This window comes from Microcebus murinus, chromosome 4 (genome assembly GCF_040939455.1).
Source record: "Microcebus murinus isolate Inina chromosome 4, M.murinus_Inina_mat1.0, whole genome shotgun sequence".
Taxonomy (NCBI): Eukaryota; Metazoa; Chordata; class Mammalia; order Primates; family Cheirogaleidae; genus Microcebus; species Microcebus murinus.
In genome coordinates, this window is record NC_134107.1 from 18,275,281 (window position 1) to 18,294,011 (window position 18,731).

At 34.0% G+C, this 18,731-nt stretch overlaps 2 protein-coding genes across 2 annotated transcripts; both read right to left on the bottom strand.

Annotated features, from left to right (window-relative positions):
- Positions 1 to 507: 507 nt before the first annotated feature.
- LOC105861313 (olfactory receptor 8U8-like) lies at positions 508 to 1,467 on the bottom strand. The gene has a single exon (XM_012746704.1). It carries the CDS (start codon positions 1,465 to 1,467, stop codon positions 508 to 510), a length of 960 nt encoding a protein of 319 aa, XP_012602158.1.
- Positions 1,468 to 11,567: 10,100 nt separating this feature from the next.
- Positions 11,568 to 12,515, bottom strand: LOC105861259 (olfactory receptor 8J3-like). The gene has a single exon (XM_012746650.2). The coding sequence runs from the start codon at positions 12,513 to 12,515 to the stop codon at positions 11,568 to 11,570; it is 948 nt and encodes a 315-aa protein (XP_012602104.1).
- Positions 12,516 to 18,731: the final 6,216 nt, after the last annotated feature.

Genomic DNA, 18,731 nt, shown 5'->3' on the forward strand with positions numbered 1-18,731 from the left:
GCAATCCCCATCAAAATACCAACATCATATTTCGCATGTGAAAAAAAAATAATTCTATGCTTTGTTTGGAATGAGAAAAGAGCCCGAATAGCAAATCTCAAAGCAATCTTAAGCAAAAGGAACAAATCATGAGACATAACATTACCAGACTTCAAACTATACAGGAGACAGTAACCAAAACAACATGGTATTGGCACCAAAATATAGACATAGACTGAGGGAACAGAGCAGAAAACCCAGATATAAAATCATATAAATACAGCAAACTGATCTTTGACAAATCAGGCAGCAATATACACTGGGGAAAAGAATCTCTATTCAATAAACGGTGCTGGGAAAATTGGATTGCCACATGCAGAAGAATGAAACAGGAAACATAGCTCTCATCAGTCACCAAGTAAAAGGACCCATATTGATTATCATCCGAGATTAAGACACTCCAATGGTTTTATTAATTCTGGAAAAAAAAATTGATCATGAGGGAAAGTCCAGTTTTGCTTTTTAAAGTCATTTTCTTAATTTTAGGAAGAAGAAAGCCTGGTTTCTATTAATGACGACTTTCTTCAGAGCTTCTTTCACATCCTTGTTCCGGAGGCTGTAGATTAAGGGGTTCAACATGGGAATGATCACTGTGTAGAAGACAGAGGCCATTTTATCCGTGTCAAGAGAGTGGTTAGAGCTGGGTTGTAGGTACATAAAAATCAGGGTCCCGTAGAATATGGTGACTGCCAGCATGTGAGAGCTACATGTGGAGAAGGCTTTCCGTCTTCCCTCAGCTGAGTGCATCCTCAGGATGGTAGAAATAATGAACATGTAGGAGATAAAGACAATCAGAACAGAGGAAATGAATGTGATGCCCGCACAGGCAAAAATCGATAGCTGTTTGGAGTTAGTATCCGAGCAAGTTAGCCTGAGGAGAGGCATGTCATCACAGTAGAAGTGATTGATGACATTGGGGCCACAATAGCAGAGGCGGAAGGTCAGGGTAGTATGAAATAGTGCCATCAAGAAGCTATAGCTATAGGGGACAACAACAAGCTGAATGCAGATTGCCGGGGACATTGTGACCATATACAACAGAGGGTTACAAATGGCCACATATCGATCATAGGCCATGGAAGCCAGTAGCAGGCACTCTGATACCATGAAGGTAAGAAAGAAGGCCAATTGAGTAGCACATGCACTGAAAGTTATAGAATTTTGCTTATATAAGAAATTCCCAAGCATTTTGGGTGTAATGACAGAAGAGTAACAGAAATCAACAAAAGCCAGGTTGCTAAGGAAGAAATACATTGGTGTGTTGAGCTTTGCATCTGCTCTAATGACTAGGATCAAACCCAGGTTGCCTATTACTGTGAAAAGGTAGATGGATAAGAATATTGCAAAGAGAGGCATCTTCAACTCCTGACGATCCGTGAGGCCCACGAGAATAAACTCTGTCACCTGAGTGCAGTTCATCTGAGCCATATGTCTTCAGTGCATCTGGATGAGAAATTAGATAAGTTAATTCCAAATGGCATTTTATACTCTACCTCCTATATGGAGTGCTTATATATGTAATATATTGTAAAGGAGTTTGTTTAATTTTATTTTAATAAACATTTTTATTGAGCAACACTGTTTCAAAAGTTTAAAAGGAACGCTTATTCATCTTAATTATTTCCTAAATAAAGTATATTTTCTCTATATAACATTAATATATATTTATTATATAACATATTAATATATGCTGTATCATAAATAGAATATGTAAGTACATAATATTTATCTTTAAGCCCTAACACAGATGGAATTTTAATATCTAATCATGGCAACATGGAAATTGAGGGAAATAAGGACCTAGGAACCCATAAATTCCCAAACTTTAATTTGCATATTAAAAGATGATTCAATTTTCAGGTCCCCCTCCAAAAAATGAAGGAAAGGAAAAAGGAAAGAGGGAAAGGGAAGTAAATTAAAACTAGGATGTTTGTTTATTGGGCTGCTCAGGCTGAGATCCTTCCCTAGAACACTATCTTCCAGACTCAAACTGTTTTGACCACAAACTACAGAAATAAATACTTGTTACAAAATGGCATGGAACTAATAAATATATTCAAAATACTACTGTCATTGACTGGCATATACTTATATGTTCTTTTGCGTTCTACTGAAATCTGTACTATGCTATTTTAATCCAAATAATTCTGGTCAGATCCTAAAAATTGAACACATGGTCTACAAGCACAGTTTCAAAAACTACATGCTAGTCCCCCACACATCACACCATTCGCACTGACATAAGTAGATAAGCAATTTACCCATAAACAGCCTCCCACTAGATAAACCTCCCACTCTCAACTATAAGCAAGACTTTTCACCTTCTGTCCTTAATGTTTATTTCCTTGGATTATATTGAGCAGTTCCTTTCTTAGGAGCATATTTCAATTCAATCATTCAGTAATATATGTGAGAACTATTAATTTCCAGATAGTACATAGAATTTACAGATAGAGCAGCGAAAGAACAGGCAGTCAATCAGACTGGAAGTAAGGAAAACTTTTCCTTTAGTTTTTCTGATCTTTTATTCTGTCAATTGTCTCACTCTACTTCTAGAACACAAAATGTTGGAACATGTGCATATAAACCACTTTACCTCATATTCAAAGGGGAGCATGCATCATTTAAAAAGTATGCAGCTTTTCACAATATCATCACTTAATTTTTTTTTTATTTGTGACAGCTGAGGAGCCTTTATTTTTATTTATTTATTTTTTCTTATTTCAAAGTGTTGCAGGGGTGCACATGTTTTTGGTTACAAGGATCACTTTTATAATATCTGAGTCAGGGTTATAAGTGTGCCTGTCACCCAGATAATGTTCATTGTGCCTTTTAGGTTTGTGCCCAGCCCCTTCCCACCTTGCTTGATTTCCACTGAGTTTTACTTTCCTCTATGCACATGGGTGCTCATCAGTCAGTTCCAATTTAATAGTGATTACACTAGGTGTTTGTTTTTCCATTCTTTAGTTATTTCACTCAGGGTAATAATCTTCCAGGTCCATCCATATTCTTGCAAACGGTATTTTGTCATCCTTCTTCATGGTTGAGTAGTATTCTGTGGTATACACATAGCATATTTTATTAATCCACTCATGAATTGATGGGCACTTAAGTTGATTTCACATCTTTACAATTGTGAACTGTGCTGCTATAAACATTCAAGTACAGGACTCTTTTTTATAAAACGACTTCTTTTCTATTGGATAAATACTCATTAGTGGGATTGCTAGATTGAATGGTAGGTCTACTTTTAGTCGTTTGGGGAATCTCAATACTGTTTTCCATAGAGTTGTACTAATATGCAGTGCCACCTACAGCGTATAAATGTTCCTATCTCTCTGCATCAACACCAGCATCTATTGTTTTTAACTTTTTAATTAAAGTCATTCTAACTGGGGTAATATGATATCGCATTGCAGTTTTAATTTTCATTTCCCTGATAATTGGTGATATCGGATCATTTTTTCATATGTTTATTGGCCCTTTTACTATTTTCTTTAGAAAAATATCTGCTTGTGTATTTTGCCCACTTTTTAATGTGATTGTGTGGTTTCCTTTTCTTTCTGATTTGCTTGAGGTCCTTGTAGATTCTGGTTATTAGTCCTTTATTGGATGCATAGCTTGCAAATATTTTCTCTCATTGTGTGGGTTGTCTATTTGCCCTGTTGAGTATTTCCTTGGCTATACAGAAGCTTCCATCCCTTAATATTTTTATAATCCCAGTTCCATTCAACTCTCCATTCATCGTGGACACCCACTGATTTAATTAATATGATTGGTCCATTTATCAATAACGACATACTCTTTCATGCTTCTTTACTTTTGTCCTCACCATTTCTGGTTTCCTTTTCTAGAGAAAAATGGACAGTAGAAGGGGAGGAAACTCATTTTTATCTTTCAAGGTCTTCTGAACTATTACCTTTTCTATAAAAAGCTACTTGATTTTTCATTCCTATGTTGAGTTAATATCATTTACATTTGTATTCTATAAAGAGTTTTTACATGCTTAGTTGTATTTCTTCTCTCATTTATCACAACCACCTGTTTTCCTACTTCTTTCTTTGATAGACTTTTGACAATTTATGGTTGAAAGCCATGCTATTTTCATTCATTTCCTAATGTAATCTCTTCTATATATTAGGTAGTAGGGAATTAAAGATTAATTTTGATAATGACATATGAATATTTTCTTCCCTTTACTCTTAAGTTATATTTTTTGCTTTGGAAAACATCTCTGGAGATATATTGGTGACATTTGTCTAATGTATTCCCACTAATCCTTGGTAAAATCTCTAGATACTAGAAGAGGAGAAAGCACAGTTCTGACACAGATTATAATCTGGTCAATAATGGGCCTGATTTTTTCAAACTTCTCTGTAGGTTCTAAACTGGAATTTGTATTTGGTTATATCTAATAAGAAATATTTTAAATTCACAACAAATAATACATACAAAACTAAAATAAAATTAAGGACAGCACTATTTATTTGACAAAATATACTACAAACTTTTTCATTCTGATAATTGTATTGTACTTTACTTAGTTTTAAAATTCTTATCTTTAGCTACTATAGTAATTTTAATACCCATCAATAAGTTAAAGTCCACTATGTTGAATTATACTCTTTTAACCTACCCAGGTAGAGTATGCTTCTACCTGTCTTCAAAGTATAGATTGCTTCTGAGTCCATGATTTTGTTAGTGTCTCTGTGCCAAAGGAATTTATCTCAGAGCATGCTGCAAATACAAGTATCAGAAAAATTACATTTCACACTCCACTGGGATCCCAAGGCAGGTTGAAGGTTTATTGATGTGAATCCTACAAATATTTCACCAGACGGCCATATTTAATATAAGATTCCATATTGCTTATTCAGAGCTGTAACAAGTGTCAGTGTCATAGGTAACTTATGGTGTAGTCCATCCTGCAACATTCACTTCCTCACTCTTACAGCTCATTACAAAAAAAAATTAATAGACATAGTGTCCTTGAATAAACATGTAATAAAATCATGCCCGGTGAACAGAACTTGGCTTCTCAGACATAGTTAATGTAGTACAATCATTTTTATTATGTAAAGTTAGAATAGATTGATATATCAATGTTTAACATTGATCAATGAATGGATATGTGCTAAAAGACACTATTTAATTCAATTCTTTCTTACCTTTAGTGCATCTGTGAGTTCTCTTACCTAAGTAGCTTTTCTAAAATTCAGAGAAATGAAAGAGATACTGAAAGACTATCAGTCCTCCTTGCCTACAGAAACAACTGCTGCAGCTGTCATTTGTCAAAAATTGTGTGATAAAATAAAAGAAATAATGCCCAGTATCAACTGAAGTATTTGCCACAGTGTTAATTAAACTGCTGAAATAAAACTTCTTGTCTGGGATGCTTCATATTTCTTCTTCCTTAGTTGGAAAGTTTAGAAGAAATCTCTTTCAATAATTTATCAGTTGATAGAGATAATTTATTAGATAACAATTTCTTTTAGCAGTTTTATCTGTTCTGACTATCTGTCCAATGGGTAGACATTCCCATTGAAAGAAAGGATTAAGAGAATATTTTATGGAAACCATACTCCTCCTACATGGTGAAGGAATCAACATTGCTGACTAGTGTGTTGGATTCCAGTAGAATTACTTCACCCTAATAAGAACACTTGGTGGCCATGGGGAACTGACTGAATTTTAATGACTTGCCTAGGTGCACTCACCTGATTAGGAGTGGATCAAGACTCTAGTATGATGGTTCTTTGTTTTGTCCTTTCAAAGGACCTTGTTTTTCACTGCAATATTATCTATCCCCTATACTTCCCTGGCAGGGTCACTACACATTAGCTATGTTAACATCACAGCAGTTTCTGAACCATGGTCATGGTTTCTAGTTCCAAGGTTTTTGTACTTGCTATTGACCCTGTTTGGAACACTAATTTACATTTTCACAAGCCCTGCTTGTTCCTTGATCTTATATTATATATTGCTTATTATAAATTTTCCCAGTAGAAAATAAACTCCACATGGGAAGAAATTTTGTTTTATTAATCAATGTATCTTTGGGACCTAAAACATTATCTTGCACAAATTAAGAACTCAATAAATATTTCTAAAAGAGTTTAATATATAAATTATCTGTAGCCTGAAGTCATTTTGTTGAAATAGATAATATCATGTGCTTTACTTTTGACTGATTCATGGAAAAAAGAAAAATATTAAATCCATGAGCAATGTCTACTCATAGGCTTGATAATGATGGAGATATTAAAAAATCACACTTGGAAATTTTAATAATCTACATATGTATATGAACGTTGATGGTTAAATTTAATAAGACACTAAACCGCATTTTTATTATTATTATAATTATTCAGTAACATGAATAATCATTTAATAATTATACAGTGTGCCAGGCATTTTAGTCCTTGCTATCAAAAGTACCAAGTTCCTGTTTTTTAATCAAATTTATACAGAGTACCTTTTTTCTAGTTTCTATTGTTGGCAATGTTTCATAGAAGAAGTTTTATTTTTGAGAATGTGAAGCCCTCGGTTCTTTTCATCAAAATGCAAAATTTTCAGAAGTCTTGTTACAGTATTCGGAGGGTGTTTCAGAGTATAATACAGATTTGACTCCTGTAATGAACAAACAAAAGTAAACATTCAAATAGAGGTACCTGGTCCTACATGTGATCCATGGGTTGGCAAAGTGGAAGATGGCTCTGTCTGATGTACGGAAGTCAGTGCCCTTTGTCACCGCAGAGGAGTTCTTGTTAATCCTTATAAGCAGAGTGTGGTGTTATCTCCAGTTCTCTAATGGAGAATCTATATTTCCTCGGCATTTTTTTCCACTTTGATTGCTTAGGTGGAAATTGTGAGGTTTAATTGTTTGTTTGAATACTCATTTTTAAACCCTTGAGAATTTGACACAAGGCATACTCTTGATCCCATGTCCTTAAAGAAGTCTCCAGTGGGACATTGTTATTAATCTCAGCTTTCCTCATGCATTGTGAGAGAGGATTATTATTTGAGAAATTTGGAGTGGCATCTATTTAAACAGAACAAATGTGTTCAAGAGTTTAGGACTTCATAGTTAGGGAAAACTATTAAACCACTAATAAAGATGCAATTCCTAGAATCCCAAGTCTATCAGTGAAATAAATGTTATTTCAATAATTGAATAAATCACATTTAGATGAGAGACAAAATGATTATCACTCTCTAATTTTCCTCTAGGAAAATTATTAAAGATTGAATATATCTTGCTAACATTAAGAAGAATATATATTCTTCTAAGAAATATAAGCTCTCTATCTACCTCTAAAACTTTGTCAATCAATATAATTTATTTTTCAATTACATATGTACAGTTGACAGATGGAACCTGGTGAAACTTAGGGTCTCACAAGTGATAGTGTATTTAACACAATGGTCCTAAATTTGAAATGTAAGTGGGTCTGAATATTTTAAGGGGAGTGTCAATCATAAACTAGGGGTGGTATTAACAAAGAGTTTATTGGCAAAAGACAATTTCTGGATGTGTCTTGGACAACTAAAGTTAGAAAATTACTAAACTATGTGGAACTGTAGAATACATTGTAACAGCTTCAGACAGTGTGTTAAAAATGTTGAGATATATTTAAATTATATAGAGGTGATCAGTGGCATTTGTTAAACTATTGATAGGAAGCTTGACCAAATAAGTGATTAGATTATAGATAAGAGAGTCCAGTTTTCCACTGTCAGAGATAGAAGTTGAAAACAATGAACAGAGAAGGCTAAAATGAACACTGTGCTATTGGATTAGGGTCATTTTATCAATATGTACTCAAGCTTATCTAGAAAGATAGTTAAATAGGTAGGTAGGTATGTAGGTAGATAAGTGGGCAGAAAAATATAGATTTCTGTATTTATTTGGGTTATTATACATGCATAGAATTCCTATTTATGTTGGCTAAAAGTGGTTAGAAACAGTGATACCTTGGTAGCAACCAGCACACCTAATACCCAGATCTTAGTTTCTAAATGCTCAGTTAGTGGTTCTATCAGGAACAAATCCATGCTTCCTGGTGCCCCAGGATGCTCATCTGTCTTTCTTTTCTCAGAATAAAAAAGGCTCCAGGTTTTCTTGGGTAAGAAAATACTAGACTTGGCTATACAAAGCGTGTTCTTTACATTTTTATTTTTAAAATGAAACTCCATTTATTCATAGTGAAGAGAAAGGGAGGGCCACAGTAAGTCTCAGCAGCTTGAGTGATGCTGGTGAATGTCAAATATTTTTGTTGTTGTTCTTAATAAAGAACAATATTCTTGCCTGTAATCCTAGCTCTTGGGAGGCCGAGGCGGGCGGATTGCTCAAGGTCAGGAGTTCAAAACCAGCCTGAGCAAGAGTGAGACCCCGTCTCTACTATAAATAGAAAGAAATTAATTGGCCAACTGATATATATATAAAAAATTAGCCGGGCATGGTGGCGCATGCCTGTAGTCCCAGCTACCCGGGGGGCTGAGGCAGAAGGATCACTCGAGCCCAGGAGTTTGAGGTTGCTGTGAGCTAGGCTGACGCCACGGCACTCACTCTAGCCTGGGCAACAAAGCGAGACACTGTCTCAAAAAAAAAAAAAAAAAAAAAAAAGAACAATATTCTTGTTGTTGTTCTTAATCCTTTATTTAGATTGTCTTCTTGTTTGCCCAATGTTTGTTTTATGTTTCAGGATCCAACTCAGGATAGAATATCACATTTGGTCATTATGTTGCTGAAGTTCATCTTGATGATGAAAGAATTTTCTTAATTTTTATGGCTTTGATAGGTTTGAAGAGTACTGGTCAAGTGTTTTCTAAAATGTCCCTCAATTGGGCTTTTTTTCTGATATTTTCCTCATGATTACACTGGGGTAATGGGTTTAGGGGAGAAAAATCATAAAAGTGAATGTACATTCTAATCACATGATAATCTGGATACTTGTCAGTTTGACTGACACTGCTAATGTCCAACTTGATTGCCTGGATGAAGTATGTTTGTCAGGTTTCTCCACTGAAAAGTTACTGAAATCAGTATGTGCAACCGACAGATAGGGAGTGGGAAGTTGTGTTCTACCTCCTGGAATGCAGACTATCTACCTAAATTATTGAGAATTCTTCTGTATGGGACATTTGTTTCCCTTATTTATAAGATATTCATTCTTTTTCACCAGTATGATATGGAAATTTATTTTATAATTGGGATAGTAAGTGAATTTGATTATTGTACATTACTCATTTTGTTGCTCACATTTTTCCTTCTTTATTTATTGGAAGCACTTTCCCTCGACTCCTGTTATTTTGACATACAACCACCATTGTGTTTCTCTCTCTCTTTCTTTCTTCCAACTTTCTTTCCTTTTTTTCTTTCTCTCTCATCTTTGAGAGAGTGCTTTGTTTTAGCACTGCCTTAATTTCTTACACTGTAATATATTATGGACATATCATACAAATTTCCCGACTGTCCTAGTCAACTCTCAAAAGAGCCCTGTTTCCTTTTATGGAATAACATGATTAGAAACTATTGTTTGGTTTCTAAGCCCACTTATTGCTATTGCCTTGCTCACATGTTCTAGGCCTTCTCAGCTGACGGATCAAGGAGACAGACAAGTATATACTAATTCAGGTATATATAGTACGTATGCATAACTACAACTATTTCTATTTATCACCCTCCACATCTATATTAAGCAGAAAATGAGTTCATTCCTTCTTCAACACTAATCATTATTACTTGGGTCACTCTAGACTTACCTACAATTTTATGATCTTCTAGCTCATCTTTCTCAATTCAAAAACTGCCATTTATAACCATCTTAATAGCTTAATATAGTTAATTTGATAGAACAAATTTTGTTCGTAGCATGTGGTCATATATATTTCACATTTCAATAGAAAATATAACTAGAAAATAATCCCAGAGACTGAAGTTGTCTCTTTATACCAACAACAACAAAAACAACAAAAACATATTGGACAGATATTTTATATCTTGGTAAGTTAAAAGAATGTGTGTGTGTGTTTGTGTGTGTGTTTATGATAACGTGTATTAAATCACAGTATAACACAAAAAAGAAAATGGGAGTGAATGTGTGACTGAGTTATAGTAATATTAATTTAATATCTCAATATACACGATAGAGTTCTGCTTTATATTCTCTCACCAAGGGAAAGAACGATTGACATAAAAATTGTATTGACTATGTCCACTCTAAGGTAAAGCTGAGGATACCCCAATTACAACTTTTCCACATCTTTGAATTCATTTTTGTCTTGTAGGATTACATTTTTTTTTTATATTTAATTTTTCAGCAGTCATATAAAATTACATGCATTGGTTATATACAACATGATGTTTTAAAGTATGTATACATTTTGGAATGTTGAAATATAGTTAATTATCAGATGAATTACAACATATAGTTAGCATTTTTGTAGAGACAATGCTTAACATCCACTTTCTTAGCATTTTTCAAGAATTTTTATAACTGGATAGTATTCCACTGTGTGCATATACCACATTTTATTTATCCATTCATCTGTTGAAGGATATTTAGGTTGATTTCATAACTTGACAATTGTAAATAGTGCTGGAAAAAACAGGAGAGTGCTTATAGTCAGAGTTGTATAAGAGACTAAGCTGGACACTCACTGATTGAGAACTATTATAAAACTCAATTAAATTTTATAAAACAAACTAAAGACTTTCTCTAATGATGTAGGAAACTTTCATGGCTTTGGATTGATAACCATCTAATAATATCACAGCACAGATCATTTATTTTACACACTAAAGAAGACACTTATAGCAAGGAGAAATAATTTTTTTTTACAAAATACACCAGGTTTATGAATCAAATCCATCACAAAAGTATGTCCACTATAGTAATCTGTGTCTCTCATCAAAAAACTGAATAAATTATATTAAGTGGAATAAAATAATTTAAATCATCTTCTTGTTAGCATTCAGGGCATAAATTAATTGGTAGTATACATTTTATCATTAAAATAGGGAGTTTTATTTTAAATATAATTATCATTTCAATTTTAGTGACTCAGTTGTAAAAAGGGATTATAACCATGTATAATGACATTTTTTTCCAGATGCATTGATCCACTGTACCAAACCATATCAAGGAAGAAACAAAGAAGACTATCAAAGAATAAAAAATATCAACTATAATTCTCTAGTCACTATTTTTTATTCATTTAACTTATTTAACATTTTAAAAACATTTTTCTTTGCCTCTGGAAATATTTTATTTTTCAAACTGTTTACTTATTTACTCCTGGTCTAAGTGAGTGACAATTATTTTTCCCGATACTAACCGTAACTCAAAGAGTTTAAGTTTATTTTTCAATTCAAAAATCTAAAAACGAATCTCAAATCTCCAAATTCTAACTCTTAATTTTCAAGAGTTCTTATAAACCTATAAGTATGCCATCTGACCTTTGCTTTTTGTTACATGAAACATGTGTATCATAACTAATTCTTTGTTGAGCTGTAACATCCAAAATTATATTAACTTACAGGAAGAACATAGATTTGCTATGAATTTCTTTAAGGCCACTTTCACATCCTTATTCCGCAGGCTGTAGATCATGGGATTCAGCATAGGGATCACCAGTGTGTAAAACACAGAAGCCATTTTATCAGTATCTAAGGAGTGGTTGGTTTTAGGTTGTAAATACATGAATAACAGTGTCCCATAGAAAACTGTGACAGCCATCATATGTGAACCACAGGTGGAAAAGGCTTTTTTCCTTCCTTCTGATGAACGGATCTTTAGAATGGACAAAACTATGTTGAAATAAGACGCTAGAACTGTAATCATGGAAAAAAACAAGTTTGTAGCTGTAGATATAAAGACTACGGTTTGTGGAAAGTAAGTATCAGAGCAGGACAATGCTAACAAAGGCACATTATCACAGTAGAAATGATTGATTACATTGGAAGAGCAATAAGACACGGAGAATACACAAGATGAAACCACAACAGCTGTAGAAAAGCCATAGAGGTATGTGAGGGACACCAGCAGAAGGCAGATCTTGCGAGATACCACCACCATGTAGAGCAGGGGATTGCAGATGGCCACATAGCGGTCATAGGCCATCACAGCTAGCATGATCACCTCTGATACAATGAAAAGCAGGAAACCTCCCAGTTGGGTGGCACATTCATAGTATGAGGTAGTTTTTTTCTTTACTAAAAAATTGATCAGCATTTTAGGAGCAATGACGGTAGAGTTGCCAAGGTTGATGATAGCCAAATGTCTGAGGAAAAAATACATGGGGGTTTGAAGTCGAGGGTCAACACTGGTGAGGGTGATGATGCCCAGGTTTCCTGACACAGTCAGCCCATAGATCAGTAGGAAGACCAGGAAGAGAGGAATCTGGAGCTCTGGACGGTCTGAGACACCTGTGAGAATAAACTCAGTGACCCGGGTGAAATTTTCAGGAGTCATGTAGGAGTTTGGGAATTCATCTGTTTGGGCAAGAAAGGAAGAGGTTTTTACAGAATTTAAGGAATTATTTTCTAGTACTGCCCTTAGATGGCAAGAGCATTTCCTAAGAAATATTTCCTTGAATTATATATTAATCTAGCTCAGTTATTAAACTCAAGCTTCCAGGTCTATCTAGTAAGTAAAACTTATAATCCTTTGGGAGACAGAAAGAGCAATTGTGGACAATTAGGTGTGATAGCTCAAATAGATGGTCCTGGTTATAGGATTTAGCTTTCACAGTCTTATTGAATTATGGATATGTTCTTAGCTTATAAACACTTGATGCCATGATTTATAATTTAAGTCTTTTGCATTGACTGTGAGGAAAGCTTGAGTTATTTTATGTCTGCAATAATCCAAAGGCTCCTTGTGATTTCCTAATCTAAGACTTCTTAGTTTTTCTTAAGAATAGATGATTCTGGTACCACCCTGCTTTATTTTTCTTATCTAATATAATGTGTATTAGATGTACATTAAACTCATACATTCTAACATCAATGTGTGTTAACAACATTTTTTATTTTTATTTTATCAACTCAGAAAATATACATGGAGATATACCCTTAGGTTTTTGTGATTTTTTGTTTTTTCTTAGGTTAGTGATTCTCATTTTTCCTTTCAAATAATATCAATGAAAATTTTATCATTTTTTTCAATTCTTTCATATTGTGCTTTAATGGAATCTACTTTCTATACCTTCTTTCTCTATGGTCTTTTTTTTTCTGGCCCTGAAAGTTTGTACAATTGCTCATAATCTTCCCATTATATTTTATTTTAACTACATTTTTATAAAATTGTATCATATTTTCATAGTTTACAAAATCTATCTTGTTTTAGCTTTAGTTGCTCTTTTTATTGGTATTTTTCACACTTTTGTTATTTTCCATATTGTAATAAAAGTAAACATTCTTATTGCTTAGAATTTCTGTGATAATTACAATACACACATTTCCATAAATTTACATACTATTTTAAAATGGCTGAGTGTTTTCTTAGATATTTTTAGTTAAAGGATGCCACTTGGAGTTCCTTTGTAGTGATAATTGATAATTCCAGCATTGGGCATCTGACCTAAAGAAATCCTGTCCTTGTCACTTATCTAAAAATTCAGTGTTAAATGCTGAGTCAAGTCTGTATCATTATAAATATCTGACTGGTAAATTTCTAACTCTGGATATTTTCACTCATTCTACATAGGATAAAATAGAAAGAACAATACAAAATTATTCTCTGTAAGAAAAAAATGAAGTGACAATGTAAATAATTCTACTTCAAAGAAATAAGACAAAAATAATTCCTAATTGTTATTATCTGAAATCAGCTTCTTTCTGACACTACACATCATTCTCTTTCTTGGTTTTATTAAAGCCATCTTCTGATTTATTTTTTTAGCACATTGTTATTGAATTTCTACCCTGTGCTAAGCAATATTCAGGCTTCAGATAAATTACTTATCCTTCACTTCATGGACCTGCTCTTCCAATGATAGGAAAGAGACAAAATCTGGCCAAAAATCAGGTAAACAAAATTATTGCAGACAATAATAAGTATGATAAGTAAGGGTAGGACTTTCTGAGAAGTTGACATTTGAATTAAAGGAATAAGCTATTTAATGAATGACAGGAAGAGCATCCAGGATCCCAGGCAATGGTGAATATGTTGAAAATACTACTCTGGCATAAAAAACATGCCATGCCTTTTTCCTACCTTTCCTTCTCTGGCTTTGCAGTTTTTAATTTTATGTCTGTAGCCTTCAGTCTATCCATGTCTCCATTGGCAGCCATATCAACTATCAACCAATGTTAATGCTTCCAAATTGTATCAGCTTCTGTGATTCTGCTGAAACCTAGTATATTAATGGCTTTATACTTTATTTTAAAATTCATGATTTAAACCTTAAAAACAATCATTTAAAATCAAAAACATCATATTCATCCTCTAATACTCTCTTTCAAAGCTCCGGATTGCGTTATTTGCTGATTTCTATGAATTTCCCATCCTATGCATCTTCCTCTTCTACTTCTACCTTAAGTCAAGTCTTCATTAGCTCTGCCATTGACTGTTGTATCCTTCCTGGTCACTGTGTGATGATTCTTTCAGATCAGCAGGTAGAAATACCAGTTATTAATGCTTTTGGGGTAATTAAGGTGTGCAATCTGAGCAATTTTTAGAAGAATGGGAATAATCTTTTGCATCATTTTTAATACATTTCACAATCAAGTCCATATTACTTTGATATGATCAGGTGATCAGGCTACACCTTCCAAGGGTACATAAATAGTATATTTTATCTCTGGCCCTCTGTGTCCTTACACATATTGATTCTTCTGAAATTATATTTTGATGAAAGATAACATCTCCAAAAGAAGTTGACCCACCATGTGTACCAGTGGCCCCATCAAACACAAAACAGAAATGAACATACTTAAAGTGGAGCCAACAAACTTGAGTTTTGTAGTATTTAAGAATGTCATTCCTCATAATTCTCTAGGCATGTCCAATGTCTTTAATAATATTAAACTAATGATTAACTTGGTGGTAGAAGGACAGTGAATTATATTCAGGTTATTAATAGCACCACTGTTTTGGATTTAATGGGTAACAATATTAGTCTTTAAATAGTGTACTTTAGAAATAGTTTCCATGTACTTTGCATTCTCCTTTATTATAAAATTCATCATACAGGAAAAAGAAAGAAAAACTTTTTTTGTACATTCTCTTTTAGGTCATTTGAACCAAGAGCAACCTAGAATATGCACATTTTCTTCCTCAGTTTTATTTTTTCCTTGATAAAATATAGTCAAAATTGTATCCTATCACACCAGGAGTCTATCTTTCTGAGTTTATTAAAGGCTTATACCTGCATATGCAAATACCTCTCCTCAAATGGAAGCCTTCTTTTTGATATATCATAGAAATCATTCTTTCTGATATTTTCTTAACTAAAATATTGGCAGATTTATTTACTGCAAGATAGATAGTTTAAACATGTTCCATTATTACATTGATTACATATTATGCTTACATATATACATATATGCATTTTTATGTACATATACCTATATATCTGCATATATGTATGCAGATATATTTACCTGTAAGTTATCAGATTTAATTAACAATTTTTCTGAGATAATTATAATCTCTATTTATATTCTCAAAATGTGGCATCATTTACACTGTGGTAGCTGTGTATCCAGTTATATTTCACAAAATATCCTCTTAAACATAAAATTTTCATTTTGGATAACATTGCAAAAATAAAACTAGGCTATAAAAAGCCTCAGTGAGGAATAAACAAACTTAAATACTTGAGACATAATGATGCCAGTTCTAATTTAGAAACATAAGTGGCTTGGTCTTATTAGATACCCTATATTCCTGAAAACAGTATGAATCTTTAAAACAATCTTTAAGCATTGTATTATTTGGTTATATGTAATTCTCAGTGTCTTCCAAAGTTAAACTTCTAAAGTTTAAAGTATGCTTTGGGATCCCTTAAAAACCATTGTATGTAAATATATTCTGCCCACCTCTAATGGAGCATCTGCTTCAGGTTCTTAGTGAGAGTCTCTACATGGATGTGGCAGTAGTGGTTGATAAGGTTCTGTAAACCTTTGAGACAGTAACTCTAAGCATAGGCAATCTAGGGTATGCACATGGCCTTTTATATCCCTGGGAAGGCTGTCACCTGGGACTGGTTCCTTAACAAGGTCTCCCTCTAGGAATTCAGTGAGATCCCCTGAGAGTCTTCTTTGTGGGAGTCTGAGCCTGACTCATTGAAGCAATTCAGTTCCATGACACCGGAGGGACACAGTGGTTAAAATGTTTCTTTCCAAGTAACTTATTTACCTTCAGAGAGAGATTCACTATAGCAAAAATGAAATATGTGAGATCTAGGAACTGATGGTCTAGCAGTCAAATTAGAACAAACCATATCATATCAAAATTGGCCAAGTCATTATTTAAAGAAATTGGGTGACTTGGATGTTAAAAGATGGATGTGTTCTCCAAGGAACAATCCTCATGTACTAAAATTATTATTTTACCCTTGTCTTTATGCTTGAACTTCAGTTGAGAAGACAACCACTGGAGAAGACTAAAACAGAGTATTTACTGTTATATTGAATGTGTCTATAAATTTCCTGATGGATAAATGCATTATTTTAAATACTGAATATTTTAGGTATATACTTTTTATGCATGTGATGACTAATACAATTATCTACAAAGGAACATACCTTGGGGGAATTCTCTTTGTTAGGGATTAAATCATCTTTGCAGATCTCAAGGTCTTCCCCTATAGGCCTCAAATTAAAGCTGAAAGTGAAGGTATATAGTGTGATGACATTTATATAAAGTATAAATTCACCCACATGGAACAGTATTGTATACTTTGCAAGAGTACAAAACAACAAAAAGATTCACATTAAATGTGAATGTTAACACTTAAGCACTGTCATAGAAAAATACCATAGGCTGCATGGCTTAAACAATGGGAATTTATTTTCTCACAGTGCTGGAGCCTAAAAGTCCAAGATCAAGGTGTGAGCAGGTTTGGTTCCTTCTGAGACCTCCTCTTCCTTGGCTGTCAGATGACTGTCTTTCCACTGTGTCCTCACGTGGTTGGCCCAGGGTCTGGGCCTGTGTATGGGTCTGGTGCATCTCCCTCTGTCCTCTTCTCCTCTGCTTATAAGGACCCAACTAATGACCACAACTTAACTTATTGCCTCTGTAAAGGCTCTATTTTCAAATACATTCTGAGGGACTGGGGGTTAGGGCTCTTCAACTTATGAATTTTGGGGTGGACAGAATTCAGCCCATAACAAAAGAGACTGAAAACTAAATAAGAAAGGGGCTTTGCTAGCTCAGTAATGGTAATGTACCATGATCTGAGAAACATAATTGTTCTAAACCTCTCACTAGAGACTGCAAAACAGTTGAAAAGATCAATACCTCCAGTGGGTGGAAAACCAGATTCTGGAAATCTATTCAGCAGAAATAATACAAATTATTAAAATACATAAATAAAATCTTCATGAGATTATTATTCAGTGTAGTGAAACACTAGAAGCTAAATGCATGGTTTAGATATTTATTAAGTAAATTTAGACATCTATTTAGTATATTGTTATACACACACACACACACACACACACACATATATATATAATTTTTTTTTTTTTTAGATAGAATCTTGTTTTGTCACCCAGGCCACAGTGCTGTGGCATCAGCTTAGCTCACAGCAATCTCAAACTCCTGGGCTCAAGCGATCCTCCTGCCTCAGTCTTCCAAGCAGCTGGGACTACTGGCACACACCACCATGCATGACTAATTTTTTCTATTTTTGGTAGAGACGGGGTCTCATTCTTGCTCAGGTTGGTCTCAAACTCCTGCCCTCAAGCAATCCTCCTGCCTAAGCCTCCCAGAGAGCTAGAATTACAGGTGTGAGCCGCTGCATCTGGTCTATATTCTTTTAAAATTTTGTTTATAGGAATCATATAGAAATATGAGGGAACCTTCTGAGAGATGAACTAAAAATATCATTCAAAGGGTCATATTTTACTACATGGTTCACATTTATGCAGAATCTAAAAAATTCATACTCATAGAAACAGAGTAGAATGGTGGTTGCCAGTGGCTATAAGGCGGGGACAATTTGGAGGTTTTGATCAAAGACTACAATGTTTAAGTTATGCAAGATGAATAAGGTCTGGAAATCTAATGTTTAGCTTGGGGATTATAGTTAATAATACTGTATTGTATACTTGAAATGTGCTGATGGAGTAGATTTTAAATGTTCTCACTACATATACACAGAACAGTGAACTATGTGAGATGATGGATGTGTAAAATTAGCTTGATGGTGGTATGCATTTCACAACGTACACATCTAAGTAAAGTTCATGTTGTACACCTTAAATATATACAGTTTTTATTTGCCAGTTATAACTCAATAAGCTGAAAAAAATAAACTGGATGTATTATGTTGCTTTCAGTTAAAACAGCAATAATTTACATTCAATAAAATGTCATATGTGTGTAGGGCAGAGGAATTTGTAGGACAGAGGAAGGGCAGAGGAATTCTTCTACTTGTCGGGAATTCACTTGGGTGGGGCAATGAGCTAACGGCAAACCTTTGCTTCTGGTCATTGCTTGCTTGCTACACCGCTGTAA